Source organism: Geotrypetes seraphini, chromosome 1 (genome assembly GCF_902459505.1).
Source record: "Geotrypetes seraphini chromosome 1, aGeoSer1.1, whole genome shotgun sequence".
Taxonomy (NCBI): Eukaryota; Metazoa; Chordata; class Amphibia; order Gymnophiona; family Dermophiidae; genus Geotrypetes; species Geotrypetes seraphini.
In genome coordinates this window covers 42,707,307-42,720,022 of record NC_047084.1, presented here as the reverse complement: position 1 = coordinate 42,720,022, position 12,716 = coordinate 42,707,307, and the positions used below count along the sequence as shown (strand labels likewise).

At 38.4% G+C, this 12,716-nt stretch overlaps 1 protein-coding gene across 1 annotated transcript in view; it reads right to left on the bottom strand.

The window, feature by feature from the left end:
- Positions 1–911: 911 nt before the first annotated feature.
- Positions 912–12,716, bottom strand: part of DIMT1 (DIMT1 rRNA methyltransferase and ribosome maturation factor) — a 63,831-nt gene continuing 52,026 nt past the window's right edge. Inside the window, exons 10-12 of the mRNA XM_033930500.1 lie at positions 7,559–7,622; positions 4,377–4,483; positions 912–2,088 (exon numbers count right to left, since the gene is read on the bottom strand). Coding sequence (XP_033786391.1) covers positions 2,046–2,088; positions 4,377–4,483; positions 7,559–7,622 — 214 coding nt within the window. The 3' untranslated portion in view covers positions 912–2,045. The remainder of the gene's footprint in view (positions 2,089–4,376; positions 4,484–7,558; positions 7,623–12,716) is intronic.

Genomic DNA, 12,716 nt, shown 5'->3' with positions numbered 1-12,716 from the left:
TAAATATGCATAAAGTAGATTGGAGGCAGTGTCTACAAATTTATCTCATGTATGTTCATTATGGAAATCCTAGAAACCAGAATGATTGGATTGAGAACACTTGCAGTAGACAAATACTATGGGACTCATAATCAGAAAAAAAAAAAACAACGTCTACAAAGTGGCCTAAATGGGTACTTAGATGATCAAAAAGCCTGATCATCCAAGCGCCCATAACCAAACCTGGTTTTAGATGTATCTAAAACCAGCTTAGGCCTTTTCCCTGCCTCTAAACGCATAGATCGAAAAGAGGTGTTTTTAGAGGAGGGGAAAGGGCGGGAGGTGGGCCGACCTAGACATAGGAGTACAGCAGGTATAACCAAAACTTAAAACAGGCTGCCTAGTCGGCACTTATACCTGTTTTGACTTAGACCAAGTCAGAACAGGTATAAGTGCCAATAAAAGGGCCGCTAGGCTGATCGCAGCTGCCGCGATGAGTTCAGTGGCCCCGGCAACCTGCCCATCCCCCACCACAACCATCGCGGTAGGAGAAATGGCTCATCTCCCCTGCAGCGATGGCGATCACCCCTCTACCCGAACTGCAACAACTTACGGCAGAAGAGATGCCCAATCTCTCCTGCCGCGATCCACACCCTCCCTCCCCTGACAAGATCAGGCAGGAGGGAGCTCAACCCCTCCGGCTCCGATGCAGCCCCCCCCCCATTAAAATACGGGCAAGAGGTATCCTAGGCCCTCCTGCCTACGATGCACCCCCCACGACCTCCCCGTACCTTAAAAAAGTTGGCCGGACGGATCCTAAGCCCATCCGTCTGGCAGGCCCGCCATCCGCAGAATGGCAGGACTGCCTGATTGGCCCAGGCGCCTCAAACTCTGCCCACAGGAAGGGCCTTAGGCACATGGGCTGGGTTGGGCCCATGTGCCTAAGGCCCCACCCAAAGGAGGGGCCTAAGGCAACTGGGCCAATTCCCATTGGCCCAGGTGTCTAAGGCTAAAAAAAGTATTGAAGATGAAAAGTGAAGCAATTTAGAAACTCCCACAACAACACAGAGCCTCACTAATTAGGGTTCAATTGCTATATGGCATATAGGCCATCAATTCTATTAGTATGTAACTTATATTATTGTCTTTCTTTAAAATAAATAAAGACTGGATAACAGCATATGTTTCATTTTTTACTAATCATTACGTGCAGTGCCTCTAGCATGCCCCGATGTAACCTGTTTCGCCCATACAGGCTTTTTCAAAGGTTCTTTGAGGAGCTCTATTCTCAGCGCCGTCGCAATACTCACTACCACCAATTCTCCAGCCTCAACATTCTCTCCTGTAAGCTTCACATCCCCCACCACATGCTCTCCTGTCTTCTCCAACCCTCACTCCGAAGTTCTATCTTTCTCTATTGTACCCTTTCTTGACTGACCTGAACTGGCTGATTATATTCTCAGGCAGTAGTTGCAGCACTAATGGAACTGACTACAGAGGTGAGTGCTAAGGCTGAAAAAGGGTGGGAGCTGGTGGCAGTGCTTTGATCCATACATAGATACAGGGGTAGCCGACAGAGTACACATGGAAAACAGCAGGTAGTTAGAAGTTATACGTCATATAACTTCTGTCTGCCTGCTGATTGTTAAAGCAGGGAAGGAGCAACAGCCACATTGTGCTACTTTTGATGGTGCCTAGTTCCCAGTAGATCTGAAAAGACACTTCTGAATTTATTAGTCATTCTTGTTTATTAAAATGCATTTTACTGTTCTTCCTCTCTCTGTTCCAGACAGCTCCTTCTTTCAAATGGACAGCCATTTCTACATTAACAGCTGTTTTCAAATAGTTAAACTGTCCTACAATTTATCTATATAATATTGCTGCTGCCAGATGTGTAGAGTTTATAACATTGTCCCTTGAAATCATTTTGAACAATGATTTCAATAATTAAGTAATGGAATGCACACAACTGCAAATACAATGTGGCATATAGATGCAAAATTAGTTTGTTGAAGAGTAAAGTTTCAAATTCTCTGGTGAGATAATCATGTGTGCTTCTGGTTCACTTATGCAAAATGGATACCTTCAGAGTTAAAACCATGCAGTAATCTGAAAAATGAAAACAAAGTTAATATGGAGAAATTTATTCTTACATACTAATTTCCTTTCCTTGAATTTTGATAGACTAGTCCAAATAAAGTTACACTCTCCACCCAGCAGAAGGAGGAAAGAACACTGGCATTGCAGTAACATTATCCGCAGTATAAACAGTGGTACAGTCCTGGAACTTGCTAGTATACTATTGACAAGCAGAACTGAAACACTTGAACAACATTAAATATCAACATCCTTACCTTGACATGCGGAGCCTTACCTCCGCTGCTTCCCACACACAATGACTGTTAGGACCTCAGACCTCTTGGCTGCAACTGTCCTCACCTCCATTCTTCCCTCTGGGCCTAACTACCACAGTTGAAAGTTAATTACAGCAGCCTGCAGAGCAAACCTAGCAGGCTGCCGTCGGCATCTGCAGCACGTTCCCTCTGCTGCAGTCCCACACCTCTTCTGATGTCAGGGGCGGGACCGTGGCAGAGGCAGAGGATCGTGGCAGAGGGAATTAACTTTAAAAGTGAGACGGTGACCATAGGGGAATCCGGAGGATGCTGAGGGGGAAGTGTATCATTTGAGCAAGACAGCCGGGCGCTCAATGCTAGGGAGAACACTGACTCTGCAATCTACCGGAATTGCCTTTGTGATTGACCAGTAGATCGTGATCAATGTTTTGGGCACCCCTGATTTAGACAAACTGTGGAGAAAATCGCCTCAAATCTGAGTTATGAAAATTGTGACTTGAACATTTTCCTGTGAAAAATGTCCATCTGGCATTCTGTGTTGTTTTTTTCTCTTTTGAAAATTAACACCTCAGTCTCATCTTCCAAACGAAAATGCTGTATAATACACATAAGCCTGGATTCTGTAAATGGCCCCCAAATTTGGGTGATGAAAAAAAATAGGGATGTTGAGTGCTATTTTATAAACAGTGCTCTGAGGTGGGTGCTCTTTACAGAATAATGCCAGGATCTATACCCAACTCTGGGTGCAAGGATTTAAGTCAACTGAAATCTGGTGTAAATCCTTGCATATAAATTAGGCGTGGATAACCCCTAATTCTATAATAGTGTGCACATATTTAGTGAATGCCCCATTGCCACCCATGCTCCTCCCATGGCCAATCCTCTTTTTCAGGTGCATACAATAAAATTTACATGTGTTTCATTACAAAATAACACTTAGCAAGATGCATGTGTAAATCCAAATTGTTGCCAATTATTATCAATAGTTAATTATGGTGTCCAATTACTGGTGCTATTTGGTTTGTTATTCAATTAAATTGTGTGTAAGCTCACATTTGTGGATTCAGTTTTGAGCCCCATATACAAAATCCAGGGAATAGCCACCTAACATGTTAATGCAAAGGTTTTATACTACCTTGAAAAGATAAACTAAAAAAATCCTCCTTGTAAGTGTCTAAAATTAGTTCCTGCTTTATGTTGTGGAATTAGATTCTATTGACATTACTTTAAATATTTCCTGCTTTCTGTATCAAGTGAAAAATTGTTATTTTGCCTGATGGATATTGAAAAAGTTAATAAATATAAAATTGAAAAAAAAAAATTAGTTCCTGCAGAAGCCTGTTTAATATCTTGGATCTCACAGATTTAGAGGGTGGGGTGGTATAACATGATACATTTCCACAATTAAAATATGTATCATCAAATAACAATTTTCTGTCTATAACTTAATATTGAGACTCACTGTAGTCAGGGAAACACCTGAATTAGCTCATCTTGAGCTACTACTGAAAAGGCATGAATTAAATAAAAAACAGAGGTTTGCAGCTTCCTTTTTTTTTGGATACTCTGGATACCTAGACTTCCATATCCACTGGCTCTGATATCCCTTCAAAACTTAAGTACTAATCATTTGTTTTTTATATTCGTATTTAATAGGATGGATAATTTTTCATAGCATTACTCCAGGTAAAATAGCGCTTTTCCTGCATCCATGGGCTTTTATAAAGCTGTTTTCCTACTATGCAGCTAAACTTGTCCATAAATTTACCTTCACCGATTGCAGATCTTCCTATGTAAAATATAAATTAACCCTGAAAATGTGCACGCACCAAAAAGCTGGTATAAATTCAAGCACACACTTTCCCTGGGTAATTTCCAAAGCAGAAGTACACACATTCTTTTGCTTTGAAAATCTAGTGAACTCTACCTTAAGGAAAATATGAGTGTACTTTTCACTTACACATACAGTTATAAAATTATCCGCTAACTCAGTAGCCAGAAGTCTGAGATGAAACTAGTAAACAGAGGGAATGAAATAGTTACCTGATAAAATCATCTATAGACATTGTACGAGCCCGTTTCTCACTAAAGCCAGTATTTCCCAAAATGTTCTCTATTTTTTCTGCAATGCTGAAATTATCTGGTATTACCTAGCAGATAAAATGATAAAAATAGTCAAGACTTTTATTGAAAGAGCATGATCAAAAGATCTAATTCATTATTTATTTATTTTAGGTATTTATATATCGCCTATCAAGGTTATCTAAGCGGTTTAAAATCAGGTACTCAAGCATTTTCCCCATCTGTCTTGGTGGGCACATCAAACGTGAACAGAAAAGAGAGGGAATATGAACATAATTACTATTTATTTGATTAAAATTAGCATTAATTTAATACCACTGTTGTGTATACTGTTTCTTTGTAACTCAATTTTCTGTCTTGTTTATTATATACCACTACTACACATTATATGCAGGTACTTTCTCTGTCCCTAGTGAGCTCACAAGTTGTTGTTTTTCTTTTTTTACCTCAGGCAATGAAGGGTTAAATGACATGCTCAGGGTCATAAGGCGCTGCGCATTCAAGGCCCTGGTAATAGTGGATAAAAGAATTATGTCACCACATAAGAACAAAGAGGATAAGGGTGAGGAATAGCCTATGATTAGTGCAGTGGATCAAGATCTTGGGGAACTGGTTTGCAGTCTGTACATCCTTTTCTCCACCCCCTCAGGGATTCCACCTCACTAACAGCAGCAGATCAGGTAAGCAACCTAGGAGTAACTTTAGATGGCCACCTATCCCTGTCCACCCACATATCTCAAATAGTTTCCACCTCCTTCTACTACCTCCGCCAACTAAAATGGATCAAACCCTACATCTCCAAACCAGACCTAGCCCAACTCTTCTACGCCTATGTTCTCTCCAGGATGGACTACTGCAACTCCCTATTTAACGGAGTGGCCAAAAAAGATTCAAACGCCTCCAGCGTGTACAAAACGCAGCAATCCGCCTCCTACATAGCCTCAACTACCGTGACCCCATCTCCCCAGCCCTCCATGCAGAGCACTGGCTTCCGATCAACCAATGCTGCGCATTCAAGGCCCTGGTAATAGCAGATATAGTAAGGCTAGTCTTATGTTCTTAACTATACAATAGCTTCAGTTTAAACTAAACACACGATTAACAAAAAAAATTTATTTGATGACCAATGATGGCATGTGTGTAACAAAGATGCGAGATATTGACGTTTATCCTGTCTCGTTAAAATGCCATCCTCATCTATGGGGCAACTAATGATGACAAACAAAATAGTGTTAAAAAAACCCAAACACTTTTGCATTCTTGCGTGTATTAGTTGCTTTCAATCAATCATCATGACAATTGTACAATAATGAGCCTGCTTGTTCACTGTAATTAAAAAAAAAAAAAAAAAAGATTTGTAATGGCCTCTGTATCCTAGAAAGGCCAAGTAATGACATGTGCAAAAAATACCATATCGTTTATTATAATGGCGTTTAAAAATCCTTACATATCCATTTTTTGTGTTATCATTATCCATTTGTTGGTATTTAAAATAATAATCTAATGCTTAGTTTTGTATACCGAGACTTCAATCCAGCCTCCATCTGAATTTTGTATGAAAGAAAAAAGGAGAGGCAAGCTGTGGAAAGGAGTTCTCTTTTTGTAAGACAATACACCTGCTTACAAGGCTGACAGAACGATGGATGTTTTGATGCAGTTGGGGTTTAGTGTATAGACCGGTGGTGGGCAACTCTGGTCCTCGATGGCCAGAATCGTTGGGTTTTCAGAATTTCCCCAATGAATATGCATAAGATCTATTTGCATGCACTGCTTGCAATGCATATTCATTGGGGAAATCCTGAAATCCCGACTGGATTTTGGCCTTCGAGGACTAGAGTTGCCCACCCTTGGTATAGACCATTTACCCTGCTCACCAGATCTTGCTCCAACTGACTATTTTCAAACCTTAAAAAGAGTTTGAAAGGGCGGCAATTTTCGAGTGATTTGGAAGTGATTGCAGCAGCAGCAGAGCATTATTTAAGTGACCAGACATCAGAGTATTTTTTGGAAGGGTTACAGAAACTTCAGACACATGTGCCAAGTATGTTGAACTTAGGGGTGAATATGTGGAATAACTTGTAAGTTTCATGGCTCCACGTCATTCCTTTCTTGGTTGGGCTGAAAACTTTTCAGCACACTATTGTAGTATATGTACTGAGTTCCGTGGATGAGGTCACCTACATGTGAGAATATAATGCCTGCTTGTCCTCGGAGAAAATAATATTTTCAGAAAAAGCAAACGAGTAAAATGACGAGAGGTTAGAGAAACTGGACCTCTTCTCCCTTGAGAAGAGAAGACTGAGAGGGGACATGATCGAAACATTCAAGATATTGAAGGGAATTGACTTAGTAGAGAAAGAGACTGTTCACCCTCTCCAAGGTGAAGAGAACAAGAAGGCACTCGCTGAAGTTAGAAGGGAAAAGATTCTGTACAAACGTAAGGATGTTTTTCTTCACCCAGAGAGTGGTAGAAACCTGGAATGCTCTTCCGGAGGCTGTTATAGGGGAAAGCATCCTTCAGGGATTCAAGACAAGGTTGGATAAGTTCCTACTGGAACAGAACATACACAAGTAAGGCTAGACTCTAATAGGGCACTGGTCTTTGACCTTAAGGGCCGCCGCGTGAGCGGACTGCTGGGCACGATGGACCACTGGTCTGACCCAGCAGCAGTAATTCTTATGCTCTTATGACTAAGGGGACAACAAGGAGAGCTATCAGTCCTATGGAACTGCAAGCTTATTTTCAAAAGGAAACTTCTAATAGTTTCTCTTTGAAAATCCCACCAGTGTGAAGTAAAGCAAAATATGCATCAAAATTTACACCGTCATAAGGAATTTCCCACCTTAAACTAACATTGCCCCTTTTGTTGGCAGATAAAAAAACATGCACTGTGAATATGCGTGGAGGATGGAAATAATCAGATCACATTTTTATGTGGGTAAACATAAGTTTACCCAAATAAATATCTGATTATTGCTTCTTGACTGAATGCCTTCTCATATCCTGAAGTAAATACCTAGAATTTGAGAGACTGGTATTTAGGGTCTGAATTTCTAACCCCTCTCTGAAACACAAATATGTTATAAACCCCAGGTCAGTGATTCAGATATAAGGATTATTATCAAAAACATCTGACACTTACTATGTTGTGTAGGGAACAGTGAATTCTATAATTTTTTTCCAGCAACTCTTGAACTGCGCTTGATCTAAATTAAGGAAGAAACAGTCTGATGTAGATCATTCAATTGCAGCGTCACTGGAAAGAAAACATGATCTTCCATCCCTCATATGGGGTCCTTTTGCTAAGGCGCGCTAAATGCTAACACATCCATAGACTATAATGGACGCTTTAGCATTTAGTGCAAGCAAAATCGGCTAGCACGCCTTAGTAAAAGGACCCCATAGTGATATTATTTGTAGGATTCAACTATGGAGAAGTACATTTCATTTTTCATTTAATCTTACTCATTTAATTTTATTTTACCTGTTTTATAGATATAAGACTTATTTTGTTTTTATATGCTTTTATTAAGAAACAATTATTTTTACTTTCTTATCTTTTATTTTCATTTTTAAGGATCTTCCTGCAAATTTTTTTTTTAAATTCTTTATTCATTTTATAATTCACAAGTGTACAGTAACTATCAAACAATTAGAACACAATATCACTTGAAAATCTACCATATCATACAACAAAAAAATATAACCCCCACCCCCTCCCACATACAACAAAAAATATACCACATGAATATAATATCTTATCATTCATATATATTATTAATAGAAATCCAACCCCCCCCGATCCACATGTAAGAATTAAAAATTGGGAAAAGTGTAAATTATTCATTACTAGCTGATGCCCCGGCGTTGCACGGGTATTTAATTATAGCAATAACACTGTAAATGGATTCAAATAAAGATACTTTATAGTGGTGAATGAAATTATTTTTTTACAGCTTAATAAAAAGTACAATATTCAAATTATAATGTGAAATATTTGACAAAATGAATACAATACAACTAACGCAAAACGTGATTATAAACAACAATTTTAGTTTCACCTCCTGGAGCAAGAACATATAAATTCTTGGGTGAACCCACCCTTGAGCAAGCAACATAGAGTTGTGGGCTGCGAGAGCCCCAGAACATATCACCCCAGGTAGTGAGGGATCTGCATACCAAGTTTTGTTCAAATCGGTCAAGCCGTTTTTGAATTACAGTGAGAATGGCAGCTTTTTACATTTTTTTCATTGATATGAATGGGTGAAATCTGATTTTCTGTTTGTAGCTCCGCCCATGTGTGCAGGTGGGCCGCGAGACCCCCAGAACATATCACCCCAGGTAGTGAGGGATCTGCATACCAAGTTTTGTTCAAATCGGTCAAGCCGTTTTTGAATTACTGTGAGAATGGCAGCTTTTTACATTTTTTCCATTGACATGAATGGGTGAAATCTGATTTTCTGTTTGTAGCTTCGCCCACGTGTGCAGGTGGGCCACGAGACCCCCAGAACATATCACCCCAGGTAGTGAGGGATCTGCATACCAAGTTTCGTTCAAATCGGTCAAGCCGTTTTTGAATTACTGTGAGAATGGCAGCTTTTTACATTTTTTCCATTGACATGAATGGGTGAAATCTGATTTTCTGTTTGTAGCTCCGCCCACGTATGCAGGTGGGCCGCGAGACCCCCAGAACATATCATCCCAGGTAGTGAGGGATCTGCATACCAAGTTCCGTTCAAATCGGTCAAGCCGTTTTTGCGTGATCGGTGCACATACACACATACATACACACATACATACCTCCGATTTTATATATATAGATAATTTAAAAATGGCCTCCACACATCCTTAAATTTATTATAGTAACCTTTTTGAACTGCCAACGCTCTTTCCATTTTAAACACATGACATACTGAATTCCACCAGAAACAATAATTCAACCTTGTACAATCTTTCCAGTTATACGTTATTTGTTGAATGGCAACTCTTGTCAATATCATCAAAAGCTTATTATTAGTAGAAGATATTTGAGGCTTAGCTCTCATCAGCATGCCAAATAAAATTGTGTCATATGATAATGCTACATAATTTTCCATTAAATGATTTTTGGTCCTGCAAATTTTTCTAATTTCAACATTTATATCCAGCTAACCCTCATACCTTAGGTATGTATTCATTGTTTCACAAAATAATTCTCATACAGCACACAGTTTCACTCTTAGTAAAATTAGTCCACATTTTTCTTTTCGCGCCATATCTTTTATCGGTACATGTTCACCCATGGCCCAATCAAATTCAAGATCACTTAGTTGTACAGCACACATCCATTTATGGTTCATTCACATTTACACTATATCAATCAGCTTTCATCCTTTCACATTTTATAAACTTCATATTTTTTTTAACCATCTCATGCCACTGTTTCATCCACATTCACCCATCATCACTGTCACCACTACATTTTTACAAAACTTTTTACAAGATTTATGTTAATTCTTAGGACCCCTGAGGAAGACAGTTAGTTGAAACACGGCCCGTGTCGGGTCTATATTTTCCAAACTAATGTGGATTCCATTGATTGTTCATAGATCTGCATCTTTCTGATGAACGAATCACGAACATCAGCTCCATAGTTTCTTCTTTTTTTTTTTGCTTTGGTTGCACATCACTGTGGACCAGTTAGGTTTCCTTGTTTGTTGAAGTACACATGTATCCACCAGGGCAGAATTAGGATAGGTGTGAAACTTGTCAGCAGTGGCGCTAATCATTAGTGCAGTAGGAAATGATGACATCTTGATGAAAGTGCTATTGCTAAGAGAGTTTCAGACCTGTGCTAAATAATCCATTTTGTTTGCATTTTTTTTTTTAATCTTTATTCCTTTTTATTTGTCTCAACAAGTGTACAATATTATTACAATTAATTCACATAACTCACTTGACATTCTTACACAATATTATTATACATGTTTTAATTCCCCCCACCCACCTCCCATCCCTTCCCATATCAATAAAATAATCTATCCAAACATATACATACTTAGACATCCCTCTTCCTTAATACAATTAATCATACTTTAACCTATCCCTCCCCCCACCCTTTCTTCCTCAAACTCTTTTTTCATTTTATTATATACATTAATGCACAACAAATATATCTCATCATAGTACATATATCCCCTAATATTTCATATCAACATATTTCCAATAATTTTACCCTCTTTCCTTTTCTATTCATACATATATACCATGTTTCTTATATCCATTAATCAGTTGAAATATACCGCTATTTAATTGGATTATCCTATCCCCCCCCACCCACCCCCATTTCTACAAATTATCCCCTAAGGAAAAAGAATAAACCTTAATCATTATAATATTCAATTAATGGCCTCCACACCTCCTGAAACCTTTTAAAATGCCCCCTCTGTACTGCAAAAAATCTTTCCATCTTATACATATGGCATACTGAGTTCCACCAAAAACTACAATTCAGTCTAGAACAGTCTTTCCAATTAGTCGTTATTTGCTGAATTCCCACACCAGTAAGAATCATCAGTAATTTATTGTTTGCTGCAGATATTTGGCATTTAGCCCTCATGCACATTCCAAAAACCACTGTGTCATAGGACAATGCCACATGACTCTCCATCATTAGGTTAACTTGATCCCAGATTGATATCCAAAATGCCTGAATACATGGACAATAAAATAAAAGATGGTCTAAAGTTCCAACTTCAATTTTACAATGCCAGCATCTATTAGACTTAGAGCAATCTAATTTTTTTAATCTAGTAGGGGTCCAGAATGCTCTATGCAACAAAAAGAACCATGTTTGCCTAATAGATGCCGACATCGTACCTTTAATTCTCCAAGACCAAATACGTGGCCATTGAGATGCATTAATCTGATGCTTAATCTCAATGCTCCAAATATCTCTTAATCCATTTTTTGGTTTCTTATTCAAATAATTAGATATAATTTTATACCACTTTGCGGCCTAGTGTCCCAGAAAATCTGCCTGGAAACATAAGAACTCTAAGCTGTAATGATCATTTAAAGATTTCCATTCAGGGAACCCCACCTGAATAGCCTGCTTCAATTGCAACCACTTATAACTTTGTTTTTTATTCAGACCATATTTATGTTGCAATTGTGAAAAATCAAGCAGTTTACCATTATCAATTACTTCCGTTAAGGATCTTATACCTGCTTTAATCCAATCCTTCCAGACAACCTTAAACCCGCCTATTTGTATCTTGGAGTTTACCCAAATAGTCTGTTGTTTCAATTTTAAAATAGAATCAGTAGTTAATTTGTCTACAAATCTTAATGTTTTCCAAGTATTCATTAATACTCTATTGTCTTTACGTATTCTAGGCACTTTTATACCAAGCAGAAGATCAAGCCTAAGTGGAAAGATAAGTGATCTCTCCACCCGTAACCACTTTGGTAGTTGTTCCAAAAGCTCTGGGAGGACCCAATACATATCTTGGCGCATGATATAGGCCTGATGATACCTATAAAAATTGGGAAAATTTACCCCACCCTCCTCAATTGGTCTTTGCAAAGACACTAGAGCCACTCTTGCAATTTTACCCAGCCAAATAAATTTAACCAGAATACTATTTAATTTTTTATAGAAAGACCCCTGAAAAAACACTGGTATCATTCCCAATTGATAGCAAACTACAGGCAAAATCATCATTTTAACAGTTGAACTCTTCCCCACCATGACAAATGTAAAGGATTCCATTGCTCACACAACTCTGTTACTTTTTGTAATTAAAATTTTTCATTTATTCTCATTGTCTCTTTGAGTGTTTTATTCAACCAAATACCTAAGTACTTTATTCCATCCTCTTTCCAAATAAAAGGGAAAGAATCAAGTATACCTTTTGTACAATGCACATTTAAAGGTAAAATCTCTGATTTAGTCCAATTTATTTTGTATCCTGAGAATTTTCTAAATGTATCTATTACCTCCAGTAGACATGGAATTGTTGTTTCCGGATTCCTCAAATGAAGCAAGATATCATCTGCATAAGCGGATACTTTATACTCCACTCCAGCACATGGAATACCCTGTATGTCCTTTGCCTGTCGAATAGCTAACAACAAGGGTTCAAGAACTATATCAAAGAGCAAAGGAGATAATGGACAACCCTGTCTAACTCCCTTCTGCAATTTAAAAGCATCTGAAAAATTATTATTTATGTATAAACGAGCAGTTGGGGAGCTATACAGTGCTTGAATCATTTGTATAAATCCGGATCCAATACCAAACCACTCCATAGCTTGAT